Genomic DNA, 15,091 nt, shown 5'->3' with positions numbered 1-15,091 from the left:
ACTAAACTAACTAACAAAACTAACTAACTAACTAACTAACTCACTAACTCACTAACTCACTAACTAACTAACTAACTCTCGAAAATGTACCAAACATCACCTAGAATGTGAAATTTTATCATTGTACGTATGAGTATTATTGATCGAAATCATATTCGTATTTTATTAAGTATACGCAACGTTGTATTGAAATAAATTTTCAACTAAAAAATTTTTTTCATTTTTTTAAGAAGAAACATTTTTTTAAAACTCTTTATCAAATGAGAAACTCTCAATATTGTCTATAAAAATGAAACATTTTCGAAAAATTTCCATAAAAGAGATACTATTTCAGGGCAATTGCATGGGCTAAGGTCTTGAATCTTTTCTGGAAGAGAGTATAGAACTTAATAGAGTAATAGAACTTAATTTTTTAGTCCATTTTTCTACTGATTTGTAGGTCTTTATACATTTTCTTTTCTATTTCAATTATAAGTTAGGTTACAGATGTTAGGGATGTAAGGTTAAGAAGCAGTCAATATGTAAACCGTCTCATTTTGGGTTTATAATTCGTCCCTTTATGATACTCGAAATAAATCATACTTCGTCCCAGCATTTGGAAACTATGATTACATGATTCTGTCGATACATTTATTTACAAATTTTGTTCATTTACCAATTTTCTTTCTAATTTTTTAACACTTTATAAAATAAAAACTTTTAATTTCAATTTACATAAAAACCACAACAAAATACACAAAATTTATTACTTTAAAATCGGCTTTTTTGTTTGCTTAAACGGAAGTTGTTAAATGGTCTGCATAAAAATGTGCAAAAAAGACTCTTTAAATAAGTGTTGTCGAACTTCCGTTTGTGTTTTAAGAATGTGAGAAGGTGAAAAATTACGTTGATATAATGGAAAATAGCAAGAAACAAATGTGGTTTATAACTTGATTGCCTATAAACATGAATTATTTACATGCACTTAGAAAAAAGTTTATTGGGAAGTTTGCCGGTCTTTTGGCTAACCACTTCTAAATGCATTTCTAAATTTAGCTATAATTATGCACAATTTAAATCCAAAAACCTTTACCTATACCTAATTTTTGTTTTCTTATTAGCCCACTGTGTTTAACATTTACATTACAATTGACAGACAAAAATCACATTTAGCAATAAAATTTTTTCTATTTCTTATTTTTGAAATTGTCTCTAAATATTGGCTGGAGTTGTTGGCTGTTGTTTTGGCATATTTTGTTTTTTGCACTCCATAGCTGGAAGTAGACAATATAGACTTCCGTTTCTTGTGTTTTTTTTTTCAAACCACATACAGACAGCAGTTGCAGTTGTGGAGACATGCAAACATAAATGAACACAGGAAAAGCACTTTCAATTTCATTATTTTTCAAATATTTTTTTTATGGGTATGAGTATAATAGACTTTGAGGTAATAGAGAAAAAAATATAAATAAAATGAAATAAAACATATTGCATATTATTTATAAGAAAAAAAAAATTATTAATATTTGATTGTTATCACTTATATTTAGATTTATGATTATATTTCTTATTAGATATAAATAAAAGTGGTAGACTATTATAGAATTGCAGTTTGTTTGAAGAAAATAATAGTTTTGTTTTTAGTCTTATTAAAGTTGTAATAAAGAGCTCATTTTTTCAAAATAGTTATTGGAAATCATGTAATGAAAAGTATCATATTTTAAAATTTGTTTCAAAAAAACATTGCGTATACATAATAATATATGAATATGAATTCCATAAATAATACTCATACGTACAGTGATACAATTTTACATTCTTTTATTGGACTTGATGAGTAAGATCAAACTACATTTTCAGTTTTTATTGAAACCGTTACGAATGATTCTGTACGTTGTAATTAGCTAGAAACACGTTAGTTAGTTAGTTAGTTAGTAGTTAGTTAGTTAGTTAGTTAGTTAGTTAGTAGTTAGTTAGTTAGTTAGTTAGTTAGTTAGTTAGTAGTTAGTTAGTTAGTAGTTAGTTAGTTAGTTAGTTAGTTAGTTAGTTAGTTAGTTAGTTAGTTAGTAGTTAGTTAGTTAGTTAGTAGTTAGTTAGTTAGTTAGTTAGTAGTTAGTTAGTTAGTTAGTAGTTAGTTAGTTAGTTAGTTAGTTAGTTAAGTTAGTTAGTTAGTTAGTAGTAGTTAGTTAGTTAGTAGTTAGTTAGTTAGTTAGTTAGTTAGTTAGTAGTTAGTTAGTTAGTAGTTAGTTAGTTAGTTAGTTAGTTAGTTAGTTAGTTAGTTAGTTAGTTAGTAGTTAGTTAGTTAGTTAGTTAGTTAGTTAGTTAGTTAGTTAGTTAGTTAGTTAGTTAGTTAGTTAGTTAGTTAGTTAGTTAGTTAGTTAGTTAGTTAGTTAGTTAGTTAGTAGTTAGTTAGTAGTTAGTTAGTTAGTAGTTAGTTAGTTAGTTAGTTAGTTAGTTAGTTAGTTAGTTAGTTAGTTAGTTAGTTAGTTAGTTAGTTAGTTAGGTTAGTTAGTTAGTTAGTTAGTTAGTTAGTTAGTTAGTTAGTTAGTAGTAGTTAGTTAGTTAGTTAGTTAGTTAGTAGTAGTAGTTAGTTAGTTAGTTAGTTAGTTAGTTAGTTAGTTAGTTAGTTAGTTAGTTAGTTAGTTAGTTAGTTAGTTAGTTAGTTAGTTAGTTAGTTAGTTAGTTAGTTAGTTAGTTAGTTAGTTAGTTAGTTAGTTAGTTAGTTAGTAGTAGTTAGTTAGTTAGTTAGTTAGTTAGTTAGTTAGTTAGTTAGTTAGTTAGTTAGTTAGTTAGTTAGTTAGTTAGTTAGTTAGTTAGTTAGTTAGTTAGTTAGTTAGTTAGTTAGTAGTTAGTTAGTTAGTTAGTAGTTAGTTAGTTAGTTAGTTAGTTAGTAGTTAGTTAGTTAGTTAGTTAGTTAGTTAGTTAGTTAGTTAGTTAGTTAGTTAGTTAGTTAGTTAGTTAGTTAGTAGTTAGTTAGTTAGTTAGTTAGTTAGTTAGTTAGTTAGTTAGTTAGTTAGTTAGTTAGTTAGTTAGTAGTAGTTAGTAGTTAGTTAGTTAGTTAGTTAGTTAGTTAGTTAGTTAGTTAGTTAGTAGTAGTTAGTTAGTTAGTTAGTTAGTTAGTTAGTTAGTTAGTTAGTTAGTTAGTTAGTTAGTTAGTTAGTTAGTTAGTTAGTTAGTTAGTTAGTTAGTTAGTTAGTTAGTTAGTTAGTTAGTTAGTTAGTTAGTTAGTTAGTTAGTTAGTTAGTTAGTTAGTTAGTTAGTTAGTTAGTTAGTTAGTTAGTTAGTTAGTTAGTTAGTTAGTTAGTTAGTTAGTTAGTTAGTTAGTTAGTTAGTTAGTAGTAGTTAGTTAGTTAGTTAGTTAGTTAGTTAGTTAGTTAGTTAGTTAGTTAGTTAGTTAGTTAGTTAGTAGTTAGTTAGTTAGTAGTTAGTTAGTTAGTTAGTTAGTTAGTTAGTTAGTTAGTAGTTAGTTAGTTAGTTAGTTAGTTAGTAGTTAGTTAGTTAGTTAGTTAGTAGTTAGTTAGTTAGTTAGTTAGTTAGTTAGTTAGTTAGTAGTTAGTTAGTTAGTTAGTTAGTTAGTAGTTAGTTAGTTAGTTAGTAGTTAGTAGTAGTTAGTTAGTTAGTTAGTTAGTTAGTAGTTAGTAGTTAGTTAGTTAGTTAGTAGTTAGTTAGTTAGTTAGTTAGTTAGTTAGTTAGTAGTTAGTTAGTTAGTTAGTTAGTAGTTAGTAGTTAGTAGTTAGTTAGTTAGTTAGTTAGTTAGTTAGTTAGTTAGTTAGTTAGTAGTAGTTAGTTAGTTAGTTAGTTAGTAGTTAGTTAGTTAGTTAGTTAGTTAGTTAGTTAGTTAGTTAGTTAGTTAGTTAGTTAGTTAGTTAGTTAGTTAGTTAGTTAGTTAGTTAGTTAGTTAGTTAGTTAGTTAGTTAGTTAGTAGTTAGTTAGTAGTTAGTTAGTTAGTTAGTTAGTTAGTTAGTAGTTAGTTAGTTAGTTAGTTAGTTAGTAGTTAGTTAGTTAGTTAGTTAGTAGTTAGTTAGTTAGTTAGTTAGTAGTTAGTTAGTTAGTTAGTTAGTTAGTTAGTTAGTTAGTTAGTTAGTTAGTTAGTTAGTTAGTTAGTTAGTTAGTTAGTTAGTTAGTTAGTTAGTTAGTTAGTTAGTTAGTTAGTTAGTTAGTTAGTTAGTGTTAGTTAGTTAGTTAGTTAGTTAGTAGTTAGTTAGTTAGTTAGTTAGTTAGTTAGTTAGTTAGTTAGTTAGTTAGTTAGTTAGTTAGTTAGTTAGTTAGTTAGTTAGTTAGTTAGTTAGTTAGTTAGTTAGTTAGTTAGTTAGTTAGTTAGTTAGTTAGTTAGTTAGTTAGTTAGTTAGTTAGTTAGTTAGTTAGTTAGTAGTTAGTTAGTTAGTTAGTTAGTTAGTTAGTTAGTAGTTAGTTAGTTAGTTAGTTAGTTAGTTAGTAGTTAGTTAGTTAGTTAGTTAGTTAGTTAGTTAGTTAGTTAGTTAGTTAGTTAGTTAGTTAGTTAGTTAGTTAGTTAGTTAGTTAGTTAGTTAGTTAGTTAGTTAGTTAGTTAGTTAGTAGTTAGTTAGTTAGTTAGTTAGTTAGTTAGTTAGTTAGTTAGTTAGTTAGTTAGTTAGTAGTTAGTAGTTAGTTAGTTAGTTAGTTAGTTAGTTAGTTAGTTAGTTAGTAGTTAGTTAGTTAGTTAGTTAGTTAGTTAGTTAGTTAGTTAGTTAGTTAGTTAGTTAGTTAGTTAGTTAGTTAGTTAGTTAGTTAGTTAGTTAGTTAGTTAGTTAGTTAGTTAGTTAGTTAGTTAGTAGTTAGTTAGTTAGTTAGTTAGTAGTTAGTTAGTTAGTTAGTTAGTTAGTTAGTTAGTTAGTTAGTTAGTTAGTTAGTTAGTTAGTTAGTTAGTTAGTTAGTTAGTTAGTTAGTTAGTTAGTTAGTTAGTTAGTTAGTTAGTTAGTTAGTAGTTAGTTAGTTAGTTAGTTAGTTAGTTAGTTAGTTAGTTAGTTAGTTAGTTAGTTAGTTAGTTAGTTAGTTAGTTAGTTAGTAGTTAGTTAGTTAGTTAGTTAGTTAGTTAGTTAGTTAGTTAGTTAGTTAGTTAGTTAGTTAGTTAGTTAGTTAGTTAACAACTTTCTCATTTATTTGCACGTATGTACATCAAATTTACCAAACATCAGCTTCTATCCTTAATACAAAATAAGGGATATAAAACATATTTAATTTTGGTAATTTTTAAAATTAAGGTTTTTCTTTAATTCCATTAACCGCTAATAATAATTTTCTCATAAACCACATGGCTCAAAAGTCCACAAACATTAGAACCTATTAATGAATTAAAAAATGTATACACTAAACAGCTTCCAAATTAAATTTTAAACATATTTCAGCATTTGGACAAATTAACTTCAACGACAATTTTCAAGGCTTTTCTTTTACCAAAGGTTATTATAAAAATTAACCATAAATTACAAGATTAACACTTAAATTAATAATCTGTAACTGTTTGGTAACACAGAAAAATTGACCCTTGAAAAATTTGTTTATCCAACAAAAATTAAGAATTTATATATAACGAGTATTTGATAACAAAATATTACAAATATTATTGTCCTTGTAAGGGGATAATAGGGTGGTAGAAAAGGAAAGGAAAATTTGGAATATTAAGCACAAAAATGAAGAAGTTATTTTCGAATATAATTCTTTTTTGAACTCTTTATATAGAAATTAAATTAAGTAAATCATAAATATTTTAATAAAATTTTCGAAAAATTATGATTTTTTGATTTCATAAATTGTTTGATTTCATAAATTTTTCGAAAATTTCTCTTTTTAATAGAAATTTTGTCGAAACTTTCTCTTTTTAATAGAAATTTTGTCGAAACTTTCTCTTTCTTATAGAAAAAGATTTTTCAAAATTGTTTTTTCTTATAGAAATTTTTCGAAGATTTCTATTTCTTATAGGAAATTTTTCGAAATTTTCCCTTTCTTATAGGAAATTTTTCGAAAATTTCTGTTTCTTATAGAAAATTTTCGAAATTTTATCTTTTTTAAAGAAAATTACTCTTTCTTATAGAAATTTCAAGAAAATGTTCCTTTCTTATAGACATTTCTCGAAATTTTCTCTATCTTATAGAAATTTTTCGAAAATTCCTATTTCTTATAGGAAATTTTTCGAAATTTTCTCTTTCTTATAGGAAATTTTTCGAAAATTTCTCTTTCTTATAGAAAAATTTTCGAAAATTATATAGGAAATTTAATAAAATTTCTCTTTCTTATAGAAAATTTTCGAAAATTTATCTTTTTTTATAGAAAATTTTCGAAATTTTATCTTTTTTAAAGAAAATTACTCTTTCTTATAGGAATTTTATGAAAATTTTCCTTTCTAATAGAAATTTTTCGAAAATTTCTCTGTTTTATAGGAATTTTTCGAAAATTTCTATGTTTTATAGGAATTTTTCGAAAATGTCTCTTTTTCTTATAGAAATTTTTTTCGAAAATTTTTCTTTCTTATAGAAATTTTGTCGAAAATGTCTCTTTCTTATAGAAATTTTGTCGAAAAATTATCTTCTTACAGAAAATTTTCCAAAAATGTCTCTTTCTTATAAAAAATTTTTCGAAAATTTCTCTGCTTTTATAGAATATTTTCGAAAATGTTTCATTTTTCATAAAAAAATTTCGAAATTTCACTTTTTTCAGAGACATTTCTCGAAATTTTCTCTATCTTATAGAAATTTTCGAAAATTTCTATTTCCTATAGAAAAATTTCTCTTTCTATAGGGAATTTTATAAAATTTTCCTTTCTTATAGAAATTTGTTCGAAAATTTTTCTTTCTTATAGAATTTTTTCAAAAATGTCTCTTGCTTATAGAAATTTTGTCGAAAAATTCTTTTTCTTATAGAAAATTTTCCAAAAATGTCCCTTTCTTATAAAATTTTTTTCGAAAATTTCTCTTTCTTATAGAAATTTTTCGAAAATATCTCTGCTTTTATAGATTTTTATTTTCGAAAGTGTCTCTTATTTCATAAAAAATTTTCGAATTTTCACTTTTTTTCATAGACATTTCTCGAAATTTTCTCCATCTTATAGAAATTTTTCGAAAATTTCTATTTCTTATAAGAAATTTTTCGAAAATTTCTATTTCTTATAGGAAATTTTTCGAAAATTTCTATTTTTTATAGGAAATTTTTCGAAAATTTCTCTTTCTTATAGGAAAATTTTCGAAAGTTTCTCTTTCTATAGAAAATTTTATAAAATTTCCCTTTCTTATAGAAATTTTTCGAAAATTTCTCTGTTTTATTGGAATTTTTCGAAAATGTCTCTTTTTCTTATAGAAATTTTTCAAAACTGTCTCTTTCCTATAGAAATATGTCGAAAAATTCTTTCTTATAGAAAATTTTCCAAAAATGTCTCTTTCTTATAAAAAATTTTTCGAAAATTTCTCTTTCTTATAGAAATTTTTCGAAAATTACTTTTATTTTATAGAATATTTTCGAAAATGTCTCTTATTTCATAATTTTTTTCGAAATTTCTCTTTTTTCATAGAAATTTTTCGAAAATTTCTCTTTTTTCTAAAAATTTTTCGAAAATTTATCTTTTTTATAGAAATTTTTGAAAAATGTCTCTTTCTCAAAGAAATTTTATGAAAATTTCTCTTTCTTATAAATATTTTTTTTAAAATTTCTCTTTCTTATAGAAATTTTTCGAAAATTCCTCTGGCTTATAGGAATTTTTCGAAAATGTTTCTCTTTCACACAAACAATGACAAACTTAAAAATAAATTTTTACCCTTAAACTGTATAAAAAAAGATGGTTTTGGATAACATGCCATAAACAAATTATAAAATATTTTACCACATATCCATAAAATGTGAGAAAAAACTAGAGGTCCTGTCATAATACATGTTCCCAAATTACCGTCTATAGTACAATAAACATACACATTTTGGCATTATTAAAACAATGTTTTTGCCTGAGTTAAAATTATTTGAATGTTTTAAATTAGTTTTGTGCTGATGCAGTTAGTTGTTGCTTCCCCAATTTTTCTTACCTTTGTGGTTTGGGGAAAATATTTTGTGTGACTATTATTATGTGTATTATTGAAGTGTTCCGGAGTTTTTTTTTTTTCATTCAGCATTTTATAAACAAAAAAATCATACATATTTAGTCAAATATTTCATTTATTTATGTTGTTGCTGTTGTTTATAAATAGAATGTTTTGTTACTTTCTTAATAATTATACATATTTGGAAAAGTTTGAATTTCTTAAGTCTAGACAGAGGGTGGTACTTTGCCATATGCATTTCGGGCGCCAAAGAGTTTGTTGTAGTTGTAGTTTTAAAACACCCACTGGAAATCAAATGTATTTTGCCCAAGAAGATAGTAATCTGTCACTAGATTTTGTTCTTGATAAAAATAACATAATTTGTAGTTAGTATAGTGTGCTTTTAATATAATTTTGAATTTTTTGTTGCATTACTTTGGGGGAATAATAAGCCAAAGCAGATTAAGCCTATATACATATGTTCACACCTTGGGTGTAAAGCAAAAATCGGAGGGATTCTTATCTAGCGATCTTTATACTTTTCTTGATCCCTAGTGCGTCCTCTTTCAGTCTTTCAGAGGAGACAAATACTCTCGCCGATGTTCTAAAAAGAACCTGATCCATAGGGACGATTACTATGTATATTTCCATTCAGATCTTTAAGAATGTACTTTTTCCTTCTGGTTTAGGCCATTTCTATACTACATTTCCTCTTCATTGAAAAAGTGCATGTCAGCTCGAGCAGATCATTACCACAAAAGAAACTATAGTTTCTTCATGGTAAAATATTTAATATGTAATATTAAATTTATTAACAATCTGTAATTTTTTGTAAGTATGCATGTGTATAAAATAGTTTTACAAAACTTATTTGTACTGCAATGAAAGCCCTTAAAACTATTAAGAGCCTTTCAAAAACTCTCACCCCAAAAAACGATCAAAATAGACAACCTTGCAGACCATTAAATTTGGTAACAAGCAACTTGTTGGTTATAAAAAGTATTAAACATTTTATATAAATATTTTGTTTTTATTTTTTAGCTGATCCAAAATTTAGTGGTCCCATAAATAATGTAACAGTTCCGGTTGGACGTGATGGAACATTGACGTGTATAGTACATGATTTGTTGGCGTTAAGGTAAATTAATGTTTCAAAGTATTAAATTGAGTAAAAGACAGTGCACAGTGGGATATAAAATGGAAATATTTCGGGAGAAAGTCTGACATTACAAAATGACTGTATCGTTTGACAGACAGTTTCACACTAACTAACTAACTAACTAACTAACTAACCTAACTACTAACTAACTAACTAACTAACTAACTAACTAACTAACTAACTAACTCACTACAACTAACTAACGAACTAACCTAACTAACTAACTAACTAACTAACTAACTAACTAACTAACTACTAACTAACTAACTAACTACTAACTAACTAACTAACTAACTAACTACGAACTAACTAACTAACTAACTAACTAACTAACTAACTAATAACTAACTAACCTAACCTAACGAACTAACTCACAACTAACTAACTAAACTAACTAACTACAACTACTAACTAACTAACTAACTAACTAACTAACTACTACTAACCTAACTAACTAACTAACTAACATAACTTACTAACCTAACTAAACTAACTAACTAACTAACTAAACTAACTAACTAACTAACTAGACAAACTAACTAACTAACAAGCTAACTAACTAACTAACTAGCTCAACTAAACGAACTAGCTAAACTAACTAAGCTAAACTAACTAAACTAATATCTAAAACTAACTAACTACTAACTAACTAACGACTACTAAAGACTAACTACAACTAACTAACTAACTAACTAACTACTAACTAACTAACGAACTAACTAACGAACTAACTAACTAACTAACTAACTAACTAACTAACTAACTAACTACTAACTAACTAACTAACTACTAACTAAACTAACTAACTAACTACTACTAACTAACTAACTAACTACTAACTAACTAACTAACTAACTCTAACTAACTACTAACTACTAACTAACTAACTAACTAACACTACCAACTAACTAACTACTAACTAACTACTAACTAACTAACTACTAACTAACTAACTAACTAACTAACTAACGACTACTAACTAACTAACTACTACTAACTAACTAACTACTAACTAACTAACTAACTACTAACTACACTAACTAACTACTACTAACTCTAACTAACTAACTAACTAACTAACTACTAAACTAACTAACTAACTAACTAACTACTAACTAAACTAACTAACTAACTACTAACTAACTAACTAACTAACTAACTAACTACTAACTACTAACTAACTAACTACTAACTAACTAACTAACTAACTAACTAACTAACTAACTAACTAACTAACTAACTAACTAACTACTAACTAACTAACTAACTAACAACTAACTAACTAACTAACTACTAACTACTAACTAACTAACTAACTAACTAACTAACTACTAACTAACTAACTAACTAACTAACTAACTAACTACTAACTAACTACTAACTAACTAACTAACTAACTAACTAACTAACTAACTAACTAACTAACTAACTAACTAACTAACTACTAACTAACTAACTAACTAACTAACTACCTAACTAACTAACTAACTAACTACTAACTAACTAACTAACTAACTACTAACTACTACTAACTAACTAACTAACTAACTAACTAACTAACTAACTAACTAACTAACTAACTAACTAACTACTAACTAACTAACTAACTACTAACTAACTAACTAACTAACTAACTAACTAACTAACTAACTAACTAACTACTAACTACTAACTAACTACTAACTAACTAACTAACTAACTAACTAACTAACTAACTACTAACTAACTAACTAACTAACTAACTAACTAACTAACTAACTAACTAACTAACTAACTAACTAACTAACTAACTAACTAACTACTAACTACTAACTAACTACTAACTAACTAACTACTAACTACTAACTAACTAACTAACTAACTACTAACTAACTAACTAACTAACTAACTAACTAACTAACTAACTAACTAACTACCTAACTACTAACTAACTAAACTAACTAACTAACTAACTAACTAACTAACTAACTAACTAACTAACTAACTAACTAACTACTAACTACTAACTAACTAACTAACTAACTACTAACTAACTAACTAACTAACTAACTAACTAACTAAACTAACTAACGAACTAACTAACTAACTACTAACTAACTAACTAACTAACTAACTAACTAACTACTAACTAACTAACTAACTAACTAACTAACTACTAACTAACTAACTAACTAACTACTAACTAACTAACTAACTAACTAACTAACTAACTTAACTAACTATTACTAACTAACTAACTAACTACTAACTAACTAACTAACTAACTAACTAACTAACTAACTAACTAACTAACTAACTAACTACTAACTAACTACTAACTAACTACCTAACTAACTACTAACTAACTAACTACTAACTAACTAACTAACTAACTAACTAACTAACTAACTAACTAACTAACTAACTAACTAACTAACTAACTACTAACTAACTACTAACTAACTAACTAACTAACTAACTAACTACTAACTACTAACTAACCTAACTAACTACCTAACTAACTAACTAACTAACTAACTACTACTAACTAACTAACTAACTAACTAACTACTAACTAACTAACTACTAACTAACTACTAACTAACTAACTACTACTAACTAACTAACTAACTAACTAACTAACTAACTAACTAACTAACTAACTAACTAACTAACTAACACTAACTAACTAACTAACTAACTAACTACCTAACTAACTAACTAACTACTACCTAACTAACTAACTAACTAACTAACTACTAACTAACTACTAACTAACCTAACTAACTACTAACTACTAACTCAACTAACTAACTAACTAACTAACTAACTAACTAACTAACTAACTACAACTAATTAACTAACTAATTAACTAACTAACTAACTACTAACTAATTAACTAACTAACTAACTAACTAACTAACTAACTAACTGACTAACTAACTAATAACTAACTAACTAACTAACTAACTAACTAACTAACTAACTAACTAACTAACTAACTACTAACTAACTAACTTCTCTAAGTCCACATTATGACTACAACCATTTCCATTGTTTTTCAGAACTTCCAAGTTAATTTCAGAAATTCCTATTTATATTTAAGAAATTTCTAGTTATTCTATTAAATTTCTAGTTTCTTCTTATTGAGAATTTCTGAAATATAATTGAAAATTTCTGAAATACAATTAGAATTTTCTGAAACATAATTAGACATTTCTGAAATATAATTGGAAACTTCTTGTTATTTGATTTAAAATTGGAAATGGCGTAGACAACATTCGAGACTATAGCCTAGACTGCAGTCGTTGCCCAACGTTAAGCTCCTAAAAAGCTCGCTTCTTTCTCTTTTATTAAAATCATTCAACGAAATTTTCCACATTCTCTTCCCCATTAGGTAGCCTGGCTACGCGTCGACACCCAAACCATACTCAGTATACAAAATCATGTTATAACGAAAAATCATCGCATCAGTATCAGTCACACAGAACATCGTATTTGGCAGCTACGTATACGTGATGTTCAGGAATCAGATCGGGGCTGGTATATGTGTCAAATAAATACTGATCCCATGAAGTCGCAAGTGGGTTATTTGGATGTTGTTGTGCCGCCCGATATAATAGACTATCAGACTAGTAATGATATGGTGGTAGAGACGGGGCAGAATGTTAGTTTAACCTGTACCGCCACTGGGCTACCAGCCCCCATAATAACATGGAGACGTGAAAAGGATTTGGCTCTGTATACAGAGAATGGTCGCCATATTTATAGTACCGAAGGTCCCAATTTGACTTTGTATCAAGTGTCAAGAGAAACAATGGGTGCTTATTTGTGTATAGCTTCTAATGGTGTTCCGCCCACTGTTAGTAAAAGGATTTCTTTGATAGTTAATTGTAAGTTAAAATCCATAAAATTTTCATTTAAACTATAATATTTTATGTCTTATCCTATCAGTTTCTCCCTTTATCTGGACTCGTTATGACACCATTTATGTGGGCTTTGGGCAAAAAGTTATTTTAGAGTGTATTTCCGAATCTCATCCCACTTCGGTTAATTATTGGCTTAAGGATAAGGAATTTTTACAAGGCGGTTCCTTTGAAACTGTTTTGCAAAATAATGTCTATAAAATTGTTATGCGTTTAGCTGTCAGACCTACAAAATCAAAAGATTTGGTGAATATAAATGTTTGGCCAAAAATATGTTGGGTGAAATGGAACAGACAATAACATTGTATCGTAAGTATTAGGTTGATAGGACGAAACATAAACTAGAACTGATCTAGAACTGAACTAGAACTGAACTAGAACTGAACTAGAAACTGAACTAGAACAGAACTAGAACTGACTAGAACTGAACTAGAACTGAACTAGAACTGAACTAGAACTGAACTAGAACTGAACTAGAACTGAACTAGAACTGAACTAGAACTGAACTAGAACTGGACTAGAACTGAACTAGAACTGAACTAGAACTGAACTAGAACTGAACTGGAACTGAACTAGAACTGAACTAGAACCTGAACTAGAACTGACTAGAACTGAACTAGAACTGAACTAGAACTGAACTAGAACTGGAACTAGAACTGAACTAGAACTGAACTAGAACTGAACTAGAACTGAACTAGAACTGAACTAGAACTGAACTAGAACTGAACTAGAACTGAACTAGAAACTGAACTAGAACTGAACTAGAACTGAACTAGAACTGAACTAGAACTGAACTAGAACTGAACTAGAACTGATCTAGAACTGAACTAGAACTGAACTAAAACTGAACTAAACTGAACTCGAACTGAACTAGAACTGAACTAGAACTGAACTAGAACTGAACTAGAACTGATCTAGAACTGAACTAGAACTGAACTAGAACTGAACTAGAACTGAACTAGAACTGAACTAGAACTGAACTAGAACTGAACTAGAACTGAACTAGAACTGAACTAGAACTGAACTAGAACTGAACTAGAACTGAACTAGAACTGAACTAGAACTGAACTAGAACTGAACTAGAACTGAACTAGAACTGAACTAGAACTGAACTAGAACTGAACTAGAACTGAACTAGAACTGAACTAGAACTGAACTAGAACTGAACTAGAACTGAACTAGAACTGAACTAGAACTGAACTAGAACTGAACTAGAACTGAACTAGAACTGAACTAGAACTGAACTAGAACTGAACTAGAACTGAACTAGAACTGAACTAGAACTGAACTAGAACTGAACTAGAACTGAACTAGAACTGAACTAGAACTGAACTGAACTAGAAACTGAACTAGAACTGAACTAACGGAACTGAACTAGAACTGAACTAGAACTGGAACTAGAACTGAACTAGAACTGAACTAGAACTGAACAGAACTGAACTAGAACTGAATAGAACTGAACTAGAACTGAACTAAGAACTGAACTAGAACTGAACTAGAACTGAACTAGAACTGAACTAGAACTGAACTAGAACTGAACTAGAACTGAACTAGAACTGAACTAGAACTGAACTAGAACTGAACAGAATTCTGACTACAGAACTGAACTAGAACTGAACTAGAACTGAACTAGAACTGACCTAGAACTGAACTAGAACTGAACTAGAACTGAACTAGAACTGAACTAGAACGGAACTAGAACTGAACTAGAACTGACTAAACTGAACTAGACTGAACTAGAACTGAACTAGAACTGAACTAGAACTGAACTAGAACTGAACTAGAACTTTCTATATAGATTTTGTTTAATTTTATATTTATTTTAATTCTGCTTTCCTTTTTCAGACAAGGCCAAAAAGAATCAACAGCACGCATATCAAACCAATAGCAAAGACAATCAATGATAATAATAGAAGTAATGAACCTTTACTAACAAATCATTTAAAAAAATATTGAGAAATCTTGTCCTTATTTGCAGAATTCATAACCGGCCATCAGGAAGCACTCAAACCAAATTTTTGCTACATAGT

At 27.4% G+C, this 15,091-nt stretch overlaps 1 protein-coding gene across 1 annotated transcript; it reads left to right on the top strand.

Annotated features, from left to right (window-relative positions):
• Positions 1 to 9,038: 9,038 nt before the first annotated feature.
• On the top strand, positions 9,039 to 14,965 carry LOC119607688 (protein CEPU-1; the record flags this gene model as incomplete). The annotated part of the gene is given in 5 exon segments (XM_037961754.1): positions 9,039 to 9,145; positions 12,533 to 13,028; positions 13,090 to 13,299; positions 13,302 to 13,370; positions 14,907 to 14,965. Coding segments are annotated over 5 exon segments (941 nt in total), but the record flags the coding sequence as incomplete, so codon positions are not given.
• Between the last annotated feature and the right edge of the window lie 126 nt (positions 14,966 to 15,091).

The sequence above is a fragment of the Lucilia sericata genome, unplaced genomic scaffold (genome assembly GCF_015586225.1).
Source record: "Lucilia sericata isolate MDLA Ls3-8-SP2 unplaced genomic scaffold, ASM1558622v1 Contig000730F_arrow, whole genome shotgun sequence".
NCBI lineage: Eukaryota > Metazoa > Arthropoda > Insecta > Diptera > Calliphoridae > Lucilia > Lucilia sericata.
This window is presented reverse-complemented; position numbering and strand designations above follow the sequence as displayed.